This window comes from Chaetodon auriga, chromosome 16 (assembly GCF_051107435.1).
Source record: "Chaetodon auriga isolate fChaAug3 chromosome 16, fChaAug3.hap1, whole genome shotgun sequence".
Classification (NCBI taxonomy): domain Eukaryota; kingdom Metazoa; phylum Chordata; class Actinopteri; order Chaetodontiformes; family Chaetodontidae; genus Chaetodon; species Chaetodon auriga.
In genome coordinates, this window is record NC_135089.1 from 4728274 (window position 1) to 4752446 (window position 24173).

General features: G+C 47.5%; 2 protein-coding genes across 9 annotated transcripts; one reads left to right on the plus strand and one right to left on the minus strand.

The window, feature by feature from the left end:
- The first annotated feature begins 821 nt into the window (after window positions 1-821).
- On the plus strand, window positions 822-7522 carry tmem98 (transmembrane protein 98). Of its 6 annotated transcripts, XR_013078290.1 has the most exons (8): window positions 822-1031; window positions 3150-3388; window positions 4195-4326; window positions 4415-4448; window positions 4526-4641; window positions 4737-4796; window positions 5216-6309; window positions 6503-7522. XR_013078290.1 is itself a non-coding variant. In XM_076751720.1 (7 exons), exons 2-7 carry the CDS (start codon window positions 3258-3260, stop codon window positions 5415-5417), a joined length of 729 nt encoding a protein of 242 aa, XP_076607835.1. In that variant the 5' UTR covers window positions 910-1031; window positions 3150-3257; the 3' UTR covers window positions 5418-7522. The 6 variants fall into 6 exon arrangements, 5 of the variants coding, with proteins under 5 accessions (XP_076607835.1, XP_076607839.1, XP_076607838.1 ...); XM_076751720.1 differs by having other exon boundaries at window positions 910-1031; window positions 4141-4326; window positions 5216-7522; XM_076751724.1 differs by having other exon boundaries at window positions 910-1031; window positions 5216-7522.
- On the minus strand, window positions 7352-22845 carry svilc (supervillin c). Of its 3 annotated transcripts, XM_076751716.1 has the most exons (30): window positions 22420-22845; window positions 20779-20955; window positions 20247-20281; window positions 19490-19551; window positions 18087-18232; window positions 17484-17718; window positions 16802-17388; window positions 16585-16708; window positions 15880-15918; window positions 14844-14918; window positions 14668-14764; window positions 14506-14574; window positions 14241-14433; window positions 13748-13914; window positions 13549-13659; window positions 13333-13469; window positions 13029-13176; window positions 12714-12859; window positions 12410-12585; window positions 11388-11532; window positions 10983-11301; window positions 10599-10750; window positions 10376-10475; window positions 10083-10287; window positions 9859-9992; window positions 9622-9777; window positions 9290-9433; window positions 9094-9206; window positions 7927-8082; window positions 7352-7737 (listed from the first exon to the last, which is right to left on the minus strand). In XM_076751716.1, exons 1-30 carry the CDS (start codon window positions 22698-22700, stop codon window positions 7648-7650), a joined length of 4719 nt encoding a protein of 1572 aa, XP_076607831.1. In that variant the 5' UTR covers window positions 22701-22845; the 3' UTR covers window positions 7352-7647. The 3 variants fall into 3 exon arrangements, with proteins under 3 accessions (XP_076607831.1, XP_076607832.1, XP_076607833.1); XM_076751717.1 differs by lacking the exon at window positions 15880-15918; XM_076751718.1 differs by lacking the exon at window positions 14506-14574.
- Between the last annotated feature and the right edge of the window lie 1328 nt (window positions 22846-24173).

Sequence of the window (24173 nt, forward strand, 5' to 3'; positions counted from 1 at the left end):
GTTAGCTATTGCATTAACAATCCATATTGTTGAATAAATACTTAAAGTAAAGGAATATAGGTGTATCTTACCTCAAGGTCCGTTCAGTACAGCTTTTAGAAAAGCTAAAGAGAGCCTGAGCTTCTCAACTGCTGTTTCCAAAGGACAAGAGGGAACTTTGAGACTCCATATCCACAGTAATTAGCTATAAAAAGTTAGCATTTTAAGGCTAAAACTGTATGTTTTTACGGTGATTTTGAAGATAAATTACTGGCTCAAACTGGAGCACTGAAAACTGACTTTTTGGACATGTCACAGCAGGAAGCACAGGTCGATAATTTACACTGATTATGGCTGCATTTCAGTTAGAACCCGACATGTTTGCTGGTGGGACACTTGAACGCAACGCAGCGGTCAAACATTAATTAATTAACGCTACTAGTGACACCTGTGCTTTTCTTGATTCAAGAAGTTTAAATATCTGCCATAACCTGACACAGAGATGTCGAAACTGTTTAACTGTGCACATTTAAAACGAGTGGCTACGTTTAGCATAATGACTCACAAATGGCACATTTAGCATTAGCGCTACTCTGCTAATTTGCCATCAACGTACGTCATGTTAAATGTGAAACACACGACAGGAACACTCAATACGGCCAGATTTGACCCCACCTCCTCTCCTATGTGGCCAGAAGACCGCATTTCAGCGGGTAACGTGCGCCACCTAGCGTTAGCTGCGCCGACCCGTGTCTGATAGCCTGTAGCTTTTTCCACACAGCGAGCGCGCGCTTTACAGCACCCAGTAGACGCGCGTGGGCTGAAACTGCCCACGCGAGGGTAGAGCTGCGGGGCGCGCGCTGCAAGGAAGATAAAGTCGGATCATCGGTCACTCACCGATACCTTCAGCGCGGCCGTTCACGGAGCTCGAGGGCTGCTTCCGTGCGCGCTCACGCCGCAGATTTGGAGATGTTGGTGCCGTCTCCGCGCGCCTGGTGGCGGAGAGAAAACTATTTTGACTCCTTAAAGGACTAAAAGGACAAAATGTTTAGGTGAGTAACTGGAAATCAGTAGTTCGTTCGCTTCAATCGAGTCGAAAATGTCACGAGTTTAAAGGTAACTTTAGAAATGTTTCGCAGACTTTAAAAAAACTGAAAAATTTCATGACTGTGATGTTAAACTTTACTGTTATGTGTGTCCCTGCGAGCGCGCGCGCCTGTGTGTGTCGCTCTGGATCAAATGAGGGAAAATGATGCTCGTGGTGAAATAGAAGATTTTCATTGTGTGTTCTGTTTTGTTCGCCTCGTGGCTCATCTATTCAAACAGAACAAGACTTTCTAATGTTTTCCAATGCCCTCAAATTGAGACTCAAGCCCCCCTTTAATGGGGGGTATAGTGGGGTCTCCCATACACAGTGAGACAGGTATGGTGGAAATGTAAAGCCCATACTTCATTAAACCGACAGTAGGGTTAACTGTAGTGTCATTTTGACTTTTTTCACTTTGTTTTGTTGCGTTTTATCCGTTTTCAGAAGCTATTGTCCACAGCTTTCACAGTGATTGAAGAAGTATTCAGATATTTTCTTCAGGAAAAGTACTAACACCACTATGTACCACTACTATTATCAGCTAAATTAACCTAAATAATCTATTTTCACTACTTTAGATACTGTTGACAAGTCTTTTCTAGAGCAATTAATCATGCAAAAGGTTTCTCATGTAAACTCTGAGCTGCAGCGTCACAGTAGATGTTTTTATGTTCTATTTAAGTTACACCTTTATGTATGTAAATGCATATATACGTGTATTTTCTTTTAAACAAATCACGTTTTGCATGTAAAATCTTGGTATGAAAAGTTACATAAGCTGTCAAATGAACACACTCAATACAAGTACCTCAAAGCTGTACTTAAGTACACAACAAAGACTACCATTTTGTTCTCCATCTGCTGTCAAATCGTCTTTAGGGGAAACATTGGTCATCTCTAAAAGCAATTTCAGTATTTTCTAAAGTTGTGTTTAAATGCCAAAGAGTGATATTGATGGAGATGAAAACGCCTTTAGATAGCTGTGTTGTTGCTCTTAATCATCACAGATGGCACTGAGGAATGTGGGAGAAGCGTTTTTAGTGATGAAAAGCAGTTTTTCTTTGCCCTAAAATACCCTGTTTACCTTCTCTATGTGTTTCACTTTAGTAAATGGCTTTTCAGATACACGAGTCTGTGGGAAGAAAAGGAGTCAGAAAAGCTTCGGGGCAGGAGAGAGACAGGAGAAAGCTCTGTATGATACGGCGAGTGTAACTCCGATTAATCTGATTAAGGAATTACAGCATTCCATGGCTGAATCTCACATAATCATCCAGGCAAAAATGCAGGTTTGCACTGTTGTAATGTTGAAAGTTCAGCTGCCTTGTGGTCACTTGAGCTTGTAACAGACAGAACTGTGGCTCTGCTTTACAAATGTCACGCCTAATTACAAATCAATGATCGAGTCCTGAAGAGCTGTCTGACAGCTTTCCTCCAGAGAGCTCGCACACATCCACGCCAGCGATCAGGTGGGGCAGGACGGGTTAATGAGTGACCAGACCGGGCAGAAGGGCAGGTACACTTTACACTCCAGAGAGACGCTGAATGTGGGAACATGTAACCTAAATTAAACTGCAGATAATCCGAAAATTCTTCATCAGAAGGTAAGCGGTCGAAGCTCTTGAGAGATTTCTTTGCTGAGGTTTAGATGTGTTCAAATCGCTGGAGCTGCTAATCAAAGTGAATCCGAACAGGAAATCTTCACCCAGTTGTTGAAGCTGTCGACTTTGCGCCCACTTGATAGAATTAATGTAGTGTTTGTCGCCGGTTGTGGTCGAACCAGTTTGGCAGAAAGTCTCTGTATAGCAGGTATTCTCTGTATTACGCTGTATGAAGTGCAAACAAAGTGCAGTGCAGCTCCTTATGTACTCAGATAAAGATCAGTTTTGTGTGTGCGCTGTGGGTGTGCCACATTTAGAAACAGACAAAACACTGCTGATTGTGTTCTCCATTGGCCGGAGGTGCGCTGCGTTTCAGCAAAAATGGGAATTTCTTGCAGAAATGTCCTCAAGTGTGGCGATAATGTCGCCTTTGCCTTGACTGATTTCACCCAATCTGGCTGAAAGCACCATTCTCCCCTCAACAGATGAGCGCCCGTCCATAATCGAGCTCGGACAATCAGCCGACCCTGATTGGACTCTTTCCTCTCGAAGACGAGTTGCTGCCTGCAGCCGCCGTGGGAGCCGGAGTCGCCATGGAGACAGTGGTGATTGTGGCCATTGGGGTGTTGGCCACCATTTTCCTGGCCTCCTTCGTTGCCCTGGTGGTGGTGTGCAGACACCGCTACTGCCACCCTCACGACTTGCTGCACCACTTCGACTCCAAGTCAGTGAATCAGTGCAAACGTCTGTAAATCTGTTTTTATGCTGCTTCAGTCTCGCACCATTAAGCTTTTAAAACGTATCATAATGTCGAATGCAGGTTTCTTTGGGTCTTAGTTCACCTGTTACCTGTGCTACAGGTGTCTCTGCACGGCATATGTGCTGCATGAACAGGGTTAGCATTACAGTATTCCACCTTTATGTGCTTTCGTACTTAAATTATTTTTGTGCCATTACGAGGACAAGAGCTGCAACAAAGGTCCTGATTGGTGTCTTAACCCCTGAACTTCAGGGTCACTCCATTTCTGTACTTTTTAACCTCAGCTGGACCTAATTTACTCGACAGTTAACATCTGTTTGCTGTTTTTCCACTGCCTTTTCATCCTACTGATGCCCTTTACACTTGGATTAGTTACTACATGTTCAATCAGTTCCAGGTAGCAAAATAAAAGGTCATCAATTAGCATAAATATTGATCAGCACAACCTGAAGATATCCATTGTAAGTTACTCCTATGAGGTGGACAGTTTGTCACTTAAGGTCCCGTCCTCTCAGGCCTGGATTAACCTTTAAGGGGGACCCAGTAAACTCCCCGGCCTCTGGCCCAGTGTTCATTGTGCATTTACCTCCACATTCGCCATAAGTACAGCAGACAACATGTCACCTCCACTACAACCACTGAAACTGGTGCAAATGAATCACTTCACCAAAGCCAATTTCAATGTAATCAAACTCTGGTTTTCCGGGCCCCTGGAGGTCTGGTTGGCAATCCGGCCGTGCTTCCTCTGCTTTCCCTGATCTGTTTTGCAGACCCACAGTGGATCTGATTGGAGCCATGGAGACCCAGAGTGAGCCGTCGGAGCTGGAGCTGGACGATGTGGTCATCACCAACCCTCACATTGAGGCCATCTTGGAGAATGAGGACTGGATAGAGGACGCCTCGTACGTCTCACTGGTGGCATCACATGAGAGTTTAAGACGTTCTTCCTGTCATCGATTGAATCTAATTCTGTGAATTTTCCTCCCACAGTGGACTCGTCTCTCACTGCATCTCTATCCTAAAGGTAACTGATCCTTAAGCTCGTTTTTAGTCCATCTTTTTATTCCCTGATCGACTGACACACGATTCTTCCACATGCAGATCTGCCACACTTTGACCGAAAAGCTGGTTGCAATGACAATGGGTTCAGGGGCCAAGGTCAAAGCACCAGCCAGCCTGAGCGACATCATCACCGTGGCCAAACGCATCAGCCCGAGGTAACGCACAGAGCTCCACTCACCACAACTCAGTATTAACACATGATGGACTCAGGCTAAGCTGTCTCCTCACGTCCTCACTGTCCGTCCTGCAGGGTGGACGACGTGGTCAGATCCATGTACCCTCCTCTGGATCCGATCCTCCTGGACGCCAGGTGATCACATTTGTTGTCCCCTCATTTGAAATGGCCTTTATTGAGTGAGTTTGATAGATTCATGCAAGAGCTATTAATGTGATGTGGAGAGGAGCGACGACTCGCCTCCATTTTCCGTAATGTAATAACAGCTGATGTGTAGAGAGGGATGGAGACACTAATACAAATGCTCAAGTGTCACAGCAAATTGATGCTACCAGGAAAACACAACTCAAAATTTGTGTTTTTCAGCATTTAAATCAGATTAAATTCTACGCAATCCTTTATGTGCTGTGTTATTTCATTGCCCGCCGAGCCCAACAAACTCCTTCTAAGCCTGTTTTTGCTTAATTTTAGAAATAAGCGCTTTTCATCCGGCAGCAGCCAAAAAAAAGAAAAGCTGGTTAAAAAAATCGATTTGTCCTCCTCTTCCTCCTTAGGGCCACTGCTCTGCTGCTTTCCGTCAGCCACCTGGTGCTGGTCACCCGCAACGCCTGTCACATGTCCGGCAGTATGGACTGGATCGACCAGTCGCTCCACGCGGCCGAAGATCACATGGTGGTTTTGCGCGAGGCGGCTCTGGCTTCAGAACCGGAACGAAGCATGCCTGGAGCCGACGCACAGAGAGAACAGGCCATATAGAGCAGATACTCACACAGACAGCAGCAGCAGGACATGAAAATACGTCTATTTTATCCTTGAGCTGCCTTTTTTTTTTTTAATTCTGTACTCGGTTGATGCTTAACAGGCACATATTCTGCCAGACGGTATTGAAAAGGCACACTTCCCAAACTCATCATCCAGTCCTGACAAGTAAGGACACCTCTGAGCGGTGGATGCAGCGCTCCGTCCCTCATTTCACATTAAAAGATCTTAATTATCGCTTTTCCATTATATCTGCACCAAAAAGTGCAGATGAACAGCTGAAAAGTAGATGTCACACATTTAGACACAGGTGGGTTTTTTGAGCGTAACCCTGCAGTAGATCTTTTTAGAGTATATAAGGTGTAAGCTGCCTGCAAGTGAAAGGCCTTTGGAAATTTCTTCTTGAGTGCGACATCACCCAGCGGTGGGCCTAAATCCAATCTCACCGGCACCGCACAGTCACATGGAGGCTTAGTCAGCTAATCCATTCAGGGGAAAATAACACCCAGTTAGCCAGTGAACCCAAAGGGGCTCCGATTCAGGGGACCAATGGAGGAAAAACCTGACTTATTTACAATCTGTGGGGTCAGCGTGACTTCTGGAACATCACTCAGATACTCTTAGAAAACACTGTGAGCTTCCAGAGACCAGCGGCGGTAGTTTCAGCCACATCAGCAGCAGAGTAAAAGGTTTTCCAGTTAGTTGCATTTTGATAAATCGAGGCTGTCATCACTGGAGAAGCTGATATCAAGCTAGCAGCACGTCTTTGTCAGTCCACGCTGAAGTATCTCAGCAGCTCCAGGATGGATTGGCACAAAACTTTGGACATTCATGGTTCTCAGAAGATGCATCCTAATGACTTTGGTGTTCCCCTCAACTTTCCTCCTGCGCCAGCAGCAGGTTCATATTGGATTGTCATGAAATTCAGCACAGACATTCACACACCTCACAGCATGAATCATAATTACTTTTACTTTCACCAGCAAAGTTTAATTTGTCCAAAACTTTGGTTTATCTAATGACTGTACCCTGTCTTCAGTGCTGATTAGCATGTGCTAGCATGCTAACACGCTGTCCATCAGCATGTTAGCATGCTGATGTTAGCATTTAGCAGCTAGCATGGCTGTAGAGGTGTTGTTTGTCCCCTGGACAAAGTCAGCACGAAACAACTCTGTGAACAAAATGTTTAAAAAAGCTAAACTATGCTATCACATTCAAGCTGTTTGTATCGCCATGTGGCCAGGAAGAAGGATATCACAGAAATATGAAGGTAGACCCAAACATTTGAAGCTCATCACCATTAGCTGTTGGGTTACTGCTCCATCAGATATATTGCACTTTCACACTGATCAGTCTGTCTTTATGTGTTGCCGTGTTGTGAGGATGTTTTGAACAGTGTGTTGATTGAGGTGAAGCCGAATTGACGTGCTGTTTTGGGCCAGAGGGATGTTATTGGAGCTTGTCTGTCTGCTCTTCCATGCATAGCTAATAGTGAATAATAAGGCCTTACCCACAGCCACAGTGAACACGTGGGCTTCAATACACAGGGCACAAACCTTTAGCTGGCAGACCAGTGAACACATCAGTACATCGTATGACACACGGCTGTGAACTACACATCATAGATTGTGGAGTCAAACACACTTGTTTTAAGATTTTGGTGACAATCAGGAAGAAAAACAGCAGTTTTTTTGTTATTTTTTTTTCAATCTGTTAAATCAAACCAGCTGTAACTGTAGCTCTGAGCGTGCAGAGATGTTTTCACACATCGATCGAGGAGGAAACATTTAGAAAGTGGTTAGCCTTTTATTTTTATTTTTTTCTCGTTTACGTTGTTTATTAGCATTGATCTTTTTTTGTAAGCACTCCTTTGTTTTCTCATCCATAACCCACAGTTTGTTACTGATGTCCTTCCCTCACTCCCACACACCTTCTCTTTTTTTTACCTTTCACTGATTTGTACAGATAAAATGAAGTTTCATAGGAAAATGTGTTTTGTCTTTGCTCTGAACAATAGCTACGGAGAAATCCATGTCTGATAAAAAGTCCACACACTCATACTAATTTGACATAAATAAAGGTGAGTTTCTTTCCTGTTTTTAGTACGTTGTGAGCAGTCCTTTGTGCAGCAGCGCGGTGCAAATGTCCCCCTGCCGTCCTCCCTTCTCGGTGGAGGAGGAAATCCCTGCTGCAGGAGCGTCAGTCAGCCTCCAGCTGTCTTCGCCGTCTAGCAAAGCAGCCCTTTGCTTTTCTTCAGATCGATTTGCTTCCAGCTCGGCAGAGAGGCGTACTCATCTCTCTTCATTTCCAAAATAGTCTGAAACACAATTATAGTGATTTATTTATGGAGGAAACAACGTAAAAACCAATTCAAGTAATATAAATGTTAAACTTCTCTCAGGATTTATCACCAGATTATAAAGCGTCCATTTTCATTTGCAAAATATGGTGAACGCTGCAGCCTGCTGGTTGCAACACATTATTGCACGCTGTTCCAGCAGGTTACCTGGAAGTCTTGATCAGACAGGTAGACCTCCAGGTGCTGGGGGTCCACCCCTTCAGGTAAGGGGCTCCGCAGCAGCTCCTCCAGAGGGTACTGGGTCTTCATGAGCTGGGCCAGGGCGTCCTGCACCAAGGTCAGCTTCACCCGCCCCGCGTCGCCCTGACACACACATCAAACACACCCAAGAGAAAGATGTGGCTGTGACTGCCAGCAACAGAGTGGATTAAAAATTGGATGAGAAAATAGGAAATATGAGATGTGTGTGTGGTAGATTTGCTTCAGGACAGGCAGTCAGGGGCAAAGTACCCAATTACTTCACTATTAAATCCTCCCATTGCCACTCATTAATTAAATAACTGATGCTCATGCCAAATAATTAAGAAATATTAATCTCTTCTAATTAATGGAATCTGTTATCAACCTGGTTCCTCTTGGAGGCACGATTTCTCTGCAGCTCCAGCTGAATTTAGCAGCAGGAGTGTTTCTGTCTGGACTGAATGTTTTGAACCTACTTCAGGATATCGTGGGGGGGGATCCTGGAATGAAGAGGAGGAGATTCCGGGGTCTCAATGAATTGAATTTTTGTTGGGTTTTTGTGACACAGGTGAATTTTAAAGTTTTGAAGTTTTGGAAGATCAAGATAATACTGACAGTCATTTTGGGAAAGCCGAGCTCAGACTCCCAACTCGAAGTCCTGCAGAGAGTTCTGCTGGAAGAATATAATACTTTGTGACTCTTTCAAAGGGGTTGTCTGGGACAGGATGAATGCTGGAGGCGGTGTGGTGGGAAAATGATTGACTATTTTTTGCCCTTTAATTTATTTCATATTGGCAAAAGATTGCTGAAGAAATCATGAAAACGATTGGACTAGAAATTGCTTTTTTATCACATTATATCCAGTCAAAATCCAGATATAAATATATATATATGCAGACAAACTCATGACTCCGGATGAATACATCTTTAAATTGGCTGTCAGCACGAAAGCAATCACAAGCAAATGGCTGCAGCCAAAGCTTCGACAAAGGCCGACTGGACTGCAATTGTCAGTAAAACCATCTCTGTGAAGCCGTGAATCTTCCTGCACGTCACCCCCACAACACTACACAGCATGCGTCCTCGTTTCTGCATGATAACACAGATGATCATATAACTGCATGGTGCTTGTACCTGTGTGTGGGGCCCCGGGCTCCTCTCCCAGCGGGGGAACACGTTAGTGAAGGTGAGAGGTTCTAACCCCTCATAGATGAGGTAGGCCTGCGGCGGGCGTCTGGGGTTCATCTCTGGGGAAAAAAATCATCACATTGTTTTTCAGCACAGCCGCTCCCCGTTTCTGAGTCGTTCCCGTCCAGAAGCTTCCTCATACCTTTGCAGTACTGTAGCGCCGTCTGCAAGGCGCACCTCCTCTCGTTGTGCCAGCGGCTCCAGGCCAAAGCCGAGCTCTCGGTCTGCTCGGGCTGACCCCTCTGCCACAGGTAGACCTCCAGACGGTTGTCAAGCAGGAACAAGGCTGGAGGACAGACGAGACAATAAAGTGGAATTAGATCACGCTGATATTTAATTACAGCATCTGAAAAGAAAAATCTTCTCTGAAGCTGCATCTGAAAATTGTTTACCAAATGAGTAATTAAACTGGAGATGAGCTTCAGTGTCGTAGATTTTGGTGTGTTGTGTGACATGTGTTGAGGGTGCTCTCACCCGGCTGTGGTGCAGAGTACAGACTCTCCTGGACGAACGGCATTGCCATCAAGAGCCCGGGCAGCCGCGTTGGACTCTGCAGCTCTTTGGCCTGGAAACTCCCGGAGGCGGCGCTCAGGTGGAAGAGGCGAGGTGTGAAGTTATACTTTCCTGGGTCTGATTGAAGACAGACAAGTTATTTTTTTTTCTTTGATTTTAAGGGCTGAGAGAAATGTGGAGAAAAGTGTTGCGTCCCACCTTGCAGCATGCAGTCGTAAGCCTTCCTGTCCGCTGGTCCCAGTGCTGTCCAGAAGTCTGCAGGCTCTGAACCTTCCTCCACAACCTGGACCTTCACAGGGCTGTTGTGACTGAGACCCAACTCTGGCGGACACCTGATGGACACACATGATTGACAAGCCAGAAAATGATTTTAAAAACATCCCTCTTGTCCTCTGAAAGCCCACCCGGTGTATCAGACTTACATTTGAGTGAGACGCTCCACTGCCCTCCTGCTGACCTCTCTGGTGCTGGTCTGAGCTTTACAGCCAGTCCAGAGATACAGCACCCCCTGCTGGCTATTGAGGAGAACGACAGAGCCCCTGGACCTCAGACCTGCACAGCAGCAGTCCACTTCTAACAGAGAGCCCTCCTCTGGGAGCTCTCCTCGCACACAGAACAAACGCCACTCTGCTCGAAAAGACAAGAAAATGTCTTACAAACACACACAAAACAAGGAAGACAGACACAGGAGGGCATAAATGTCCTCTTAAATGACCTGCATTAGTGGCCTCCTCTCGCTTCCCCTTGTGGATGACCAGGCCTCCCTGGAAAAGCTGCAGGAAACAGGGGGGCTCCTTCCCCTGAGGGACCACCACCTTCACAAACAACACAACAAACACAAAGGCTGCAAACAACAACCACAACAATGCTGCTGCAGCTAAATGCTCAGTTATTTAGGTTGTAGTCATGTATGTGAGCATCCGTTCTGAAGGTTACACCTGTGACTCTTCATGGTCGTTCATCCCAATAGAGAGGAAAGCAGCGGTGTCGCGTCCACTGACGCTGGAGTGACGGCCTCTCCACAGGAACAACGCTGTGTTTTCTTTTTCCACGTCGCTTCTGCTGCTCTCATCAGCGCTGCTCACCTTATCTACAGCAGAGGTCATGTATTAGAAACCCGGATTCTGGTAAAACCTCGCTGCATCCTCGCTTGTGAATGACTGAGCCTTTCCAGGATGCCCCCTTCATACCCAATCATGATACTATCACCTGTTACCAATGAGCCTGTTCCTTCCACATCTTTCCAATGATCACACTCTGTTTAATTAAGTTCAACACAGCGTCCTAACTCCTTTGGCTTGTATATCATGAACGTCACTGACCAACAGTGTTGATGCTGTACGTCCAGCGGAGGACGTAGGAGTCTCCTTCGTGAAGCTGTCCGGTGCTCTCCACGGGAATCTCACTGTCATCGAACTCCTGGACGTGCCAGGTGTCCACAGCTACCGTCCTCAGCTCCATCTGACCTCCTCCTTCCAGCGTGATGACTCCGTGCCCCCTCTGCACGTCTACCCCAGCCAGCACGTTGCGGACCAAGGCGTCCTCTTCCAGAGACTGACCTGCCACCAAAGCCTTTGCGTCACAGGTGCTCAGGAGGTCTGATGGTGGAGATGCGGACTGGGAGGACTGAACTGGGACGAGCTGTGAAGAGATGAAAAAGAGCTAAGATTATTTCTGGGTATTGTGTGCTGCTGCGTGACTTGTAAACGTTAAACTGTGACATGAACCTGCGTCTCCTCGTTCACCGGAGCAGCTTCCTCCCTGCCTCCCGTCCTACCAGTCCAGTCCAGGAACTTCTCCCTGAACAGAGCCGTCTCACTGTGCTCAGAGACACAGCCGAACAACGCCCAGCTGGGACGCCCCTCTCCCGTCCTGAGGACACAGTTTGACACATAAGTCCAGTATCAAGCTTTACAGGGAAAAACATTTCAGTATGAAATGCAGCAAATATGCACTTTTGAAGCTTAAACCTTAATAATTGAATGCCCTTAAATTATGCTAATATGCTAATTATGCTATTATATTAACATGCCTCTTTATATGTGTATTTTTGTGTATACTGTACATAAATATTAAGGTGAATTCTAGTATAAAATTATGGCTGTATACACTATATGGCCAAAAGTATGTGGACATGCCTTTAATTTCTGTTTACTTTTGGTCTGCTTTGGTTCTGTTTTTAATGCCCGGTCTAGATAGATAGTGCAGATTGATAAATGCTCAAATGTTTTGGAATGTTCAGCCATACTTTTGGCAATGTAGTACATTAGTTTGCGGAGTGAATTGTAGTCATCGAGTAGACTTTAAAGTCGGCTCTCACAGCGCGCTGCAGTAAACTGAGGCTTCTGTCTACTTGTTTGATTTCCAAGCAGCCGTCTTTCGCCAGCTGCAGCATGTCAGCGTGCAGCGTGGACTTGCGGGCGCGTGCTGGGATTTTACAGCACGTCATGTGGACACAGTGCCAGATGCTGCGGTGTCTCCGTGTGCAGCGTGGAATTACGAGGCATTTGCTTTGGTTTTACAGCGTGCACTGAAGACCTCCTGCAGACCTGGGCTGCACGCGCGGTGAACTTAATGCTGTGTGCGGTGTGGAATTACATCCCTCGCTGTTACTGTGTGCGAAGCAAAGTTCAATATGTGCAGTAAACACTTACAGCTGCACTTCAGTGTGTCTTTAAAGTGTCCTAATATTGGTATGCTGTTGCTTTTGTATGGACTGAAAGCTTCACTGCCTGCAGTGTGAACCTACAGTGGTGTGCCCGGGTTACACTGTGTGGGATCCAGCGGATTGACTCGACAGTTGCTGTAGTCATAAGCTCCAGCCCACACTTGGTGAGTCAGCTGGAGAGCAACAGTCCTCCTGCTGAGGGAAACATCCTGTCCATGCCACAGGTACACCTCACTGCCGAAATCGAACACCAGGGCCTGAACACACACACACACACACACACACACACACACACACACACACACGATCAGCTACTAAAACTGACTCATAGCAAATTTGAAAAAACACAAAATTAGCAACGAGCAACACAAGAATCCAGAGAGACCTCAGAGGAGCCCAGCAGGGAGACGCTGGGGATGGAGGCCCAGGCCTGTTCATGAGGCACCAGCCTGTTCTCCACCAGCCTGTACACACAGTTGGACTCCACCACCCCTCCCTCATACAGCTCATCCTCCTCTTCTGCACTGGCTCCTGTGTGGAGAACACAGAAACATGCTGCACAGCCGACACAGAACCAACAGAGACTTTAATCTTATTTTTCTGTTGGCTTGTTGTTGTCATCAGATGAAAGCATCAGCTAAATGTACAAAATCTCAAATCACATTAAAAACAATCTATTCTGAGAGACATGACATCGAACCTCTGTATTGTGTCCGTCCTCCTAGAAGACTCCAGAAGTCTGCGGCCAGGCTGCCGTCACAGTTCAGCCCCTCCTCCAGGTGGACGATGTGGGACGCCTGACAGCCGAGGTCCCCCTGACTCTGGATGGATGACGCCAGCTCAGAGGCCTGGAGAGCAAAATGACCAGTTTCAGACACATCTGAGAAATAACAGATTACTTGAAACCACACAGATAAAAACAATTTTATGGAAACAGCTGTCATAAAGTGACATATTATGTGAGAAAACAGAAACATGACACTGTGTCAGCGTCCTCGTGGTACCTTGGCTCTCTCTTGCTCGTTGGCAAACTCTCCGCTCCACAGGATGCAGTGCTCCGCAGTGACCAGCAGGAAGCAGTCTCCGCTGTTCAGCAACCGCGCTGAGGGCTCCACCAGGCGCACCTGGACATGCCGCCTACCTGTCACCACAGGCACTCGTTAATATAAAAACCTGAACATGACGAGGATGCTGGCGAGATAAACCGAATCCTTTCTGACCTTTGATGTGGATGAGCATCAGGCTGCTGAAGGGAGGATGAGAGGCAGCATCTGAGGAAGAGCTGAGGGCTTCTGATGTGCTGAGATGTGACTCAGAGGAGTTCTTGGACTCTGTGGGGAAAAACACACGATAAGGAGGCTCAATAAGAACAAGAGCATAAGGACAGGAAGTGAAAAAGGAGGAAATGTTCCCGCTCACTCTTCTCTGCTTGGACCCTCTCCTCTGAAGCTGCGCTCGCTCGCTCTCCCATGAAGTCCTGCCTGACGTCCTCCCTGGCAGCCAGAGCCCTCAGAGGGTTTCTGGAGCCCTGAGTCCGGCGGGACGGACGCACAGACCGCCTGTGCTCCGCCACTGCCGAGGTCAGCCTGCAGCACACACACAGTGAATACAAACATACAAGGTTTCTGTTCCAGCACCCACATGAAATGGACTAACTCAACATACAGTAATGGATCAGCACAGAAACAACATCTATATCGATTTGAAAAGCAGAAGCTGATAATTATCATACAATAATTTTGGTGAATTTTAAAGAGCTGAATGAATGAAATCCTGAACGCATATTTAATATGGCCAACATATATATTTCAATATGTCGTAGGACGGTTTGTCTGTGAGAGACATTAATTATTATTAACGCAGCGATGGGAAAACCCAATAATCTTACAATCTGTGTTAAAACCAGGCTCACATGGGCGTGTTGGTCTGGCAGAGGACGCCCAGGTCCTGCTCGCTCTCTGCAGCGGCGACGTCTCCGCAGGGTGCCGGTGCACGGGCGGAGGAGGGACACTGATCTCTGTAGAAACCTCCGTCAGGTGCGTTTGAATCATCCTCAGGTGTCTCCTGCTCATGTGGAGCCACTGAGAGCGGGGAGCTCTGTGGAGCTGCCAGAGCGAACAGTTTAGAGAGAGATGAACAAGAAAAGGTTTTATTAAATGAGCTGGTGCTGCTCTAACCTTCAGATGTGCATGCTGGAGCTTCGGTGGACTGTTTCTTGTTATGAGAGGCGTCATTTCTGTCTGATTCTGGAGATCCAAGAACGGGGGGTAAACACAGAGGGAACGAGTCAGAGGACATAAGAGTAGAGAGGGTGGGTAAACCAGAGGAGGTCAGCTCACCCCTCTTGGCCATTCGTGCGGCTTCTGGCTCCTCCTCCCCCTGTGAGATGGTTCCCTCGGCTTCGCCCGTCTGGAGCTCATCCTCAACCGCCTTCGTCTACACAGTCACATGAATGGACGCGTTAATGGAAGAGTTAAGCACCAAGAACAGTAAAAGATTTAGAGAAAGGCGCCACCTTGTGTCTCCACTGAGGCTGAGTCTGGTTCTTGGTCGGAGAAGAGACTTCTTGGGCCTCAAAGGACAGATTTGTCTGAGGGGGAAGTGGAAACAGAAGGACGTGAGCGGGTGAACAAACACGAGCACTCAGAGGCTCACAAGGTCAACAAATCAGGCAGCAAGACAACAAAGTACAAGACATGATATGGAAGAAAGGGGCTGGGGTCAAAAACCAGTACAATTTAGTGTATTAGAAATATAATTCAAGTATAGAAAAGACATTAGAAGTTCACTTTTACTGTTTGTGCTTTATTTCAAGTATGATTGACGTATAATTTTAACACTTTGTTTTCAGTCTTATTGCTCAGTGCTGCTTTGCATGGCGAAAGGTAATTCTGACAATAACTGTGTCGATGTCGTCGTCATCTCAGCAGCTCAAATTTAGCTTTCTGGCATTTGAGCGACAGAACCTCATGAGAAACAGTATCTAAAAATGTCAAAACGTGTCTCTTTCTGTTTCTAGTTTCTCTAACATTGTTGCAGGTTGTTAAAAGTCTAATTGGGAAGGTTTGGTGTGAGCGAATGTCAGTTAATTCAAGTTCAGAAACCTCAAGTCGCAGATAATCAGAACACACACATGAACAGAAACAACACGGAAACTGTGGAAGTGAGAGCTGCGATGCCTCACTTCGGAAAAAGGATCATGTTCACACACAGAAACACTCCTCAGGTGAGAGCTAGCTCGTTAGCGCCAGTGAAACTTCACACGTCATCTGCAGAAGTCGCAGCCGCCTGAAGCCGCGACACAATCGTCAGCGCGGACGGAAACACTGCAAACCAAAAAGCTGCGGTTCGTGCTCCATGCAGTTACCTGATTGAAACACATGATATACTGGGGCGTACTGCTAGAAAAGACGGAGGCAAAGACGGGTTCCTGGGAGAGAGGAGGAATCGGACGAGAGAGGAGGGCTAAAGCTTTTGTAAAATGAGTCACGGAGATCATAATGGAGGTTTAGACGGATCTGTGGACTTCAAGGCGTCAGCTGAGGACTTACCCAGCACTGAGGGTTCACATGAAGGTTTTCTGTCTCCTCCTACAGCACCAGTATATAAGCATGAGGTTAAAATAGACATTAACAGAACAGGAGAAGGTTAACATTAATACACAAATACCTCATAATTGCTCTGTTTACATTCCTCATCCGGTTCAGAGACAGTCGAACTCGCCTCAGTGCATTAACACCAACAGGTCTGGATATATTCTCCAGTAACTTCAGCCTGATCTCAAGACATTTAGCACCTTCCAAATCCTGGTGCTGCTGCCAAGAGATGGTATATCTGCTTTCACAGGACCATTAGCTCTGACCACCTCCTCATTCTGGATTTAAGGACAGCAGGAAGACCGAACCCAACAACCTCCACGTGCAGTCAACAGCAGCTTTTCCAGAGGAATTTAGATCAAAAAGCTGCAAAAATCTGTGACTTGTTGTGCTGATTTCTCATTTGGCTCAAGCTGCTTGACCCAGTGACCCAAAAATTAACAGCGTAGGCCACTGCAGACCGTATGACTGGTCAAAGATGGACGCTCCTTGCTGTGTTGACCCTACAGCTCCCCTGTCAACCTTCTGCTGGCCTTTATGCTTCATCCCTCCCTGCTGACGGTCTGAAACCTGGACACGTTCAAAGGACTAAAGAGGTGAAGCTTCGGCAGAGCAGCAGCTGTGATCTGGTCCACTGAGGACACCGCAGACGTCTCTTACCTCGCTCCTGCTGGTGTCAGTCACATCCTGCAGTCTGATGGTGTCGTCGACCAGTGTGACCTGAACGTGTCCCATCACCGTGGTTCCATCATCCGTCCTCACAGTCTCCTCCTCGTTATGTTGCCTTTCAGACAGATCACATAGAAAACAGACCAGAGGACATATTAGAAAACCTGGTTTCACCTTTGAGGCCTGTATCAGTCCATCAGATACTTACTGAGCTCTCTCTGTCGTATCTGAGCGGTGCTCCTCAGCAGAAACCGGCTGCTCCTGCTGCTCGGTCTGGCAGGGCTTCTCCTCCTGAGGAGCATCCTGCTCTGACCAGGCTCTTACTGGGGTGCAGGCGATGGTTTCCCTGCGGGTTCGAGGCCTCTGCCTCCAGGGAGTGGCGGTCAGCGAGCTTCCCTCCCCACCTGAGGCCTGACGTCTGTCTCTCCGCGGCGGCGCTGAAATGCCCCGCCGCTCTGCGCCCTCCGTCCTCCCTTGCATCTCCGCTTCTTCACAACCTCCGCCATTCTGTTCACGGCTAAGCGCCGCATCCGCCCGACCGCCCTCCGTCCCGCTCCACGCCGAGCCGCCGGAGCTGCTCTTCTTCAGGATTCCTCTCAAGCCTGGTTCAGAGTCGTGGCGCTGCAGGCCCTGCTGGGCGGGGCCACCAGGTTCTCCGGGCTGGGGACCGGTGTCCGGTCTTGGTTGGGAGAGGCGCACCTCACTGGGTTTTAGGTTGACAGACGAGGCCTGCTGTCTGTCGGACAGGTGAGGACACAAAGAGAGGGCAGGAAGCTGTACGGGGCCTTTCTGGAGCTGAACAGAGATCAGGGATGAAGGTGAGACACAGACTTAAGAGCATCTTTACTTTATGAAACCTAATTCAAACACAATCTGTGTCATCCTCTCACCAGGCTGACCTCCTCCACAGTGATGGGCTGGGTGCGGTACCGAGCCCCCTTCTGCCTTCGCCTTTCCGTGGGCCCGTCAGCGGGGCCGGCCCCCTGCCTCCCCGGCAGGGACAACTTGTTGAAGAGGGCCAGCTTCTCACTCATGCTCAGGTTGCTGCTCTCGTCCTCCACACCGTCCTCCGCTGACTCGGCCTGCACAGGCTGGGACTCCACTGGTGGAGCTGGTTTTGGGGCACTGCGGAGAAACAAGAGTGCACGTGATATAAAACACACGTAGAATTATAGGACGAGGCTGGTGATATAAGACCAAAACTGCAAATGTATATATTATTGTCCAATTAAAAGCGCGTCACTCATTAGGGGACCAAACGTGTATTAATCCTCCTCTGAAAATAGTCCCCAACACATGCATCCTGTAATGTCTGCTAATAACTACAGAGCTGAACTGCTTTAGGAAATCAATAAACCTTTTCTGATCAAACTGTTCTATTAATTAGAAATGTCTTTTTATTAGTTTGCATAAAACTGTTCATTGTCCAACCAAATGCCCTTGAAATATGCTCCTCTATGTGTTCCCAGTATCCTTCCACTTGGCTTCCCCACCTGATTGCCACGATTTCCTCGCAGGTGATTGGCTGCGTCAGAAAGCGATGGTCGTTGCCACGGCGCACCCTGCGCTCATGGCAGACGCTGCCTGAGCGAGGCTTCAGGAAGCCCGAGGCCTCGGGGGCCGCCGACTTCTCCAGCTCCTACAGGAGGCAGGGAACATGTTCACATTTGGGTCAGTGGCTCCTTTTTTTTTTTTTTTCTCCAACAGGTGGACCCCAACCTTCAGGTCAAATAGCAGCTTCAATCAACAGCCTCCACCTGCTAAATAAGTAATAAGGGTGACCACGAAAATGGCAGCGAAAACTCCCTGTCCTGATGGCTCCGGTTCTATTTGTATGGACAGATGGAGGGAGGGGAGGCGGCTCGGGTAGCTGGGGAATAAAGCAGCTAGCTGGAAGGTGGAGCGACTTGGCTATGGGGATAGAATGCCAGCCCAACAGGTCACAGCGTAACCAGAGCCGTGCCGGCTTCAGTTACCTCCCCGCCCGCCTCTACAGAGCAGCGGGCTAATTATAACGCCGCAGCTATGGTTGTTCACGGCAATACAGTGTCTGCCATATTTTCACCTGGCGCTCCGTGACTGTAAGTGTGCAGGAGGTGAACGGCAGGCTGTAGCTGCTCAATCACCTTCTGGACAGAGACAAACTGTGGTGAATGTGCGTGTATCTCAGTGTAAAATTAGCCCCTCTTTTAATAATCACAGACTGTAGCATCAAACTGAGGAGCAGCTCCAGCCGCAGCACCTGTTTGACCATTCATATCCCTCGACATGATCAGGTTGTGTTCTGCGGGCTCAGCACTGAGTCAGACTGTAAGCAGAGCAGCTGATGATGGACGACGATGTCGCTTTAGCTGTTCAATATGTTTCTCCACAGCTTATCACCGGCCCATAACGCTGATCTGAATCTCATATGGGACGTCACATTGGCATGCTTCATTATTCAGATGCACACAGTGGCGGGATGTACTTCAAGTACTGTACTTAAGCATAAAGTCGAGGTACTGCTGTGCACTTTACTGCACTAAATTTGTCTGACAGCTTTAGCTACTTTTACAGATTACAGTATCTCTCATCAGCTTCCTTGAGTTTTGTAAATATCAGGCTCATTGGTAACAGGTGAGCGTATCGTGATTGGGTATGAAAGGGGCATCCTGGAAAGGCTCGGTCCTTCACAAGCGAGGATGGAGCGAGGTTCACCACTCTGAACGAGCGCATCGAGGATCCGCTTAATTGTCACGAGTAAACTGACTCAGATGTGACTGCACTTGAGTGTCTCCCATCACATCAGATAGAAAAGCCACAGACTGATTCTTCGGATCATTTTTGGCAGCAGGCGGCTCATAACAGGTCAGGAACAGCAGTAAAGATCCGGTTTCAGAGACCAACATAGACTCACTTTGAACAAAGACATCTTGGCTGCCACGCTCATCTTGGCTCTGTCGTCTGTTTTCACATCAGCTGTGCGGACAAAAAAAAACACACACATAAATCATGACATGAAGATTTGCAAATAAAAAAATGATCGTCACACACTCGAGGCGGGTGACGCACACACACACTCACGCGTCCAGACAGGTGCTGGTGATCAAACACTGACTAACAGACGAAAGCTGGCTGAGAGACGTCATTTCTTCTGAGTAAGACAACAGTTTTAGAGTATAAAAAGTATTTCCATTTCCTTTCAGCTGGAAAATACTCGACTGTTACTGCACTATATCCATCTGACAGTGACCAGATTCATCAAACATAGTAAATAAAACACACTGTGACCCCATAAAATACAGTAATTCATTATTAAAGATGACATAAAAGTCAAAAGTAAAAAGCTGCTTACTCATCAGTATCAATACGACAGTGTTTTTGCTGTTAATATTTCTGTGAGACACAGTTTTGTGAAAAGCTCGTCTGGAAAGAGTCCAAACAGCAATAAAAACTAGATTCACGCCGGCTTCTTGTTTTCGTAGTTGTGGTGTGAAGTCGATCCGTAAACTTGCTTGTAATCTTTTTATGGGGATGTTAAGAGTGACGGGGGGGGGGGCTCCACTGCATTGTGAGCCTAAAAATACAACCTGACTGTGCAAGCTGGATGCAACGTGTGGAGAGAATTATCTATATTTTCTAATAATATCTCATGTAAGGGAGGGCAGATTTACCTTTACAGTTCTCCTCTTCTTCTGCGTCCAACAGCCTGAAAGAGTGAAAAGAGGCAAAGCGTGAGGTCACCAGGTGAAATATGAACAGGTGAGGTGGACCTGAATCTTCGGCTCCCGTGTTCCCTCTTTCAGATCCTCCTTCGAGCTTATAATACGTGTCTTTGTGCTCCAGCGTGCAGCTCAAACAATCAAGATACTGTGTGATGTTTGCATGCTCGGTGAAGCAGCGCTGTGGAGGCCATGGAGGACGGGGAACACATGCAAACTACCCCACCCCCGGGCATTTATGTAAAGGTGCTGCCACACCTCAGCCTTCTGCTTTTTAGTGAGGAGCATATTTGAAAGGCTCGTCCTGAAGAACACGCTCAGAATGACTACATGTAAGCAGGATTGTGCATGCTTCTGTCAAATGTCACAGGCTACTTTAAAACTAGTGAGCAAACACTGCAAAAACATCACTGCAAGCAGCTTCTTCTTCAGGAAAAACCAAAGCAGGTGCATCCTCTGCAGAGCTACAGCACACAGCCCCTACCCGCTGCTCTCCTCCATCTCATTGGCTGTGATCGGCTGCGTCCTGAAGCGTTCGCTGGTCTTGCGGGCGCCACCTGAGCCGCCGGGGAGGTAGCGGCGGGCGCGTCGCCGGCCCCCCTCGGAGCCCGGCTTCACGGCCAGATCCAGAGAGGATGTGGCCCGCCCGGCATCGGGGCAACTAGTGTCCACACAAACAGAGGAGGAGGAGGAGGAGGAGGAGGAAAGGGAAGAAGATGTTGAGGCGAAGATAAATATTGTCACACAGGTACACAGTGTGGATCACACACATGCAGGTGACCGTACGCTTTCTCTGGACGCGCTCCGCTCCCAGTCTGCTGCAGAAGGGCACTTCTCAAATGGCCCACCGACACCCGAGTGTGGAGCTGCGGGGCATCGGGTCCAAGAGGGACAGGGCACCCCTCCCCACCCAGCATGCTGGCAGAGTCCTGGGAACCCTGCCTGGAGGGGGCGGGAGTGAGGGGAAGGAGGTGAGGACGCAGGAGCGGGGAACGTGGGGAGGAACGCTCGCAGAAACAAAAGTGCAACGTTGAACCTTTCCATCAGGAGCTGCCAAAAAGTGCACAGCTCCGATTGCGAGAAGGTGCAACGATGCACCTTTTTTCCCTGAGAGGAAAGACGTTGCCAATCTGTTTTCATAAAGCCAGCTCCGAGAAAAAGCTCCCAGACCACATGACGGGAAAAAGGGTCAGGCCGGGAGATCACCAAATGCATAAGAAGAATCAGACTGGCTTTAAAACTCCCTGCTGAGACCCACTGATTTAGACCTCTCAGTTTTAATTAGTAACAAAGGCCACAGAGCAACTGCTGCAGTCAAGGAAAGTCTGAAAGGTCGCTGCAAGAAGCAGACCAAGTCTAAAAACTGGCAGAACGGCCTGCTTGGATTGCTGAACGGTGGGATTTACATTGAAAACTTCAGGAAAGTTTCACGTTTTCTGTTTTAAATGCCAAAAAAAACTTTCATTCTCTTCACAACTTCTTGTACTCAAATATAAAACCAAGACCTGTTTGAACTCTCAGTAACACTTTATATTAAGTTAAACATACACAACTCATTAGTGTTTTATAATGACGTATAAAGAGCCAATATGCATGCTGATAAATAAATAGCCGATGGCAAATATGTGTAGCTTAATATAAAGTGTTAAGCTCTTTTGACTCAGGTCCGGTGTGACTCTATAAATAATAGAACAGAAAGCTGTTTGGTAGCAGTGACTAAACAAAAGGAAGTGGATCAGACTGTTTAATGCTTCTGCGGGAGAGAACTACCTCCTCGTACGCATATACTGCATAATTTACATACTAATTATCATGTATCAATGTCCCACATACATCTTGCAGATAGACTCCAGACACCGGCTCCCCACAACACCGAGGCTCGAGAAAACACAGACGCCTGCACCGTGCTGCATCAACACAAAACCTCTTTTTGCAAAACCTCAGTTTAAAAAGAACTTTAAACAGTTTTGACGTCTGTGCACATAAAGTGTTGTGTTTCCAGCTGAAAGGAGACACTAATCACCATCAGAAAGTTTAGAATAAAATGAAAGATGGGCCCTGGTTGAAGACTGATTCTGGCATTACTTTACGCACTCGGTCGAGTCATCCCTCAGACATGACTCACCTTCTCAAGCAGCTGGACTCTGCAGCAGCGTCGGCCTCTAATCCATTTGTAACCCCTCGCGTTCTGCCGTTAACTCTCTCGCCGAGGCCATCTGAGTTCAATGCCCCTCTGTGGGGTTGGGTCGCCGGGTCGTGCACCTCTTTGCCATCCCTCCTCACCCACTTGGTCGGTAGCTCCTCCATGTTGCCGTAGCGTTCGGCCAGTTCTCGCCTCCTCTCAGCTTTATAACGAGCGATCCGCTCTGATCTGGGCTCCAGGACTGGGTTCTCCACGGCGTCCATGTCCCTCAGAAGGATTCAGTCGACTCTCCTCCAATAATTGCGAAGCATTTAGGGCCAGAAAGCAGATGGGTTGTTCTTTCTCCACTTTTCAGCTGAGGCAAAACACAGGAGCCAAACTTTCCTCCAGTAAAATTCAGAATCCATTGGAACCAAAGACTTTCTTTGCTGAGAGTCCACCAGTCAGGGGATGCAGAGCAGTCTGTTCCTTGGTGGTTGAGACATCGCCCTTGAAAGAGGAATAAGCAAACAAAAAGCATGTATCACTTAAACGTCACTTAATCAGCAGCCTGCACATGTCTTCCTAGAAAGGTCCGTTTTTCTAAAAGTGCATCCTTCATTTGAGTCTCTTGCTTGAGTCCATGTAAGATGACCTGTACCAGCCTGCAGTGCCATGCAGGAATCTCCCCTTGCACTGAAACTCAACACCCCAGCAGCTCAGCTCCACTCTGGGTCCAGGCCTCCATGGCACTGAGTCCGCAGGCTGGCTGGTCTTTTCCGCAACCCTGGATGTAACTTAAGCTGAACGAGTCACTGTTTTCTTGTTCAAACGTTATCTAACAAGCTGCAAAGCCAGTTTTACTCTTCTCTGTTGACTCTTGGCGCGGTATGTGTCCAAAGCTGACTGGAAATGCTTTCAAATTTCTTTAAATACTAAATAAGTGAATAAACAACACTGACAAAGCCCGACGCTGTAAACCACATATGAAACAGTGCCGATATGACACGATTTGCATTTAAAGCTAACCATCAGCTCGGTTCACAAATGAGCGGCCATGTGCGCTCACAAATATGTACTAACATAAATGTGTGTTTGCATATGTGTCCGTGCGCTTCCCAAAACTGTGCATGTCAGCATTCCTGATGCAGGAGGCACAATGGAGCCAGAACAAAGAGACGTGAGCCGTGGACTTAGTGCACCAGAGAGATCTGCTGCAGGGCTGAATGCTGCTGATGGCAGGAGGGCTCACAAAGTCAAAGATGCAACTTCTAAGTTTATTTTATCGTGTTTGCTGAGCCCCTAAGACTGCTGGAAACACATGTGGAGTGATCAAACCTAGGAGATTAAACACATTATATTATATTATAGAGCCTGAATGTCAAAGTCTGCACGACTACTGATCAGATCTGCCTGTGATCTGTCAGAAACGCCCAAAATAAATAAGGTAATATAACGTAAAGTCATATTGGATCAACTGAAGGCCACATTTGCGAGCATTGTCAGCAAGAGAGTGACGAGCCAGAACGACCACACCATAGAGAGCTTTAATGAGCTCAGCCGTAATATTCAGTGATCCCTGACATGAGACAACAAGCTCAAGGACCGGTGTTCTGTGTATCTGTGTCGGCACCTCAAAGCACGTGGACATGTGCTTCGAACAGGAACGGTCAGCCAACCGGAACAGGAGAACTCACCTCCCTGTCCAGTTCCAGAGGGAGCAAGCCACAAACGTCCCGGGCATCGATGACACCACG

Excerpts from the sequence above, each read along its gene's own strand:
- tmem98 (XM_076751720.1), top strand. The coding sequence starts at position 3,258 with ATGGAGACAGTGGTGATTGTGGCCATTGGGGTGTTGGCCACCATTTTC. Across the intron at positions 3,389-4,140 it reads CTGCACCACTTCGACTCCAA|GTCTGGTTGGCAATCCGGCC; the intron begins GTCAGTGAATCA and ends GGGCCCCTGGAG. Across the intron at positions 4,449-4,525 it reads ACTGCATCTCTATCCTAAAG|ATCTGCCACACTTTGACCGA; the intron begins GTAACTGATCCT and ends TTCCACATGCAG.
- svilc (XM_076751716.1), bottom strand. The coding sequence starts at position 22,700 with ATGGACGCCGTGGAGAACCCAGTCCTGGAGCCCAGATCAGAGCGGATC. Across the intron at positions 16,709-16,801 it reads GATACGACAGAGAGAGCTCA|GCAACATAACGAGGAGGAGA; the intron begins GTAAGTATCTGA and ends TCTGTCTGAAAG. Across the intron at positions 9,434-9,621 it reads GTACTCTGCACCACAGCCGG|CCTTGTTCCTGCTTGACAAC; the intron begins GTGAGAGCACCC and ends TCTGTCCTCCAG.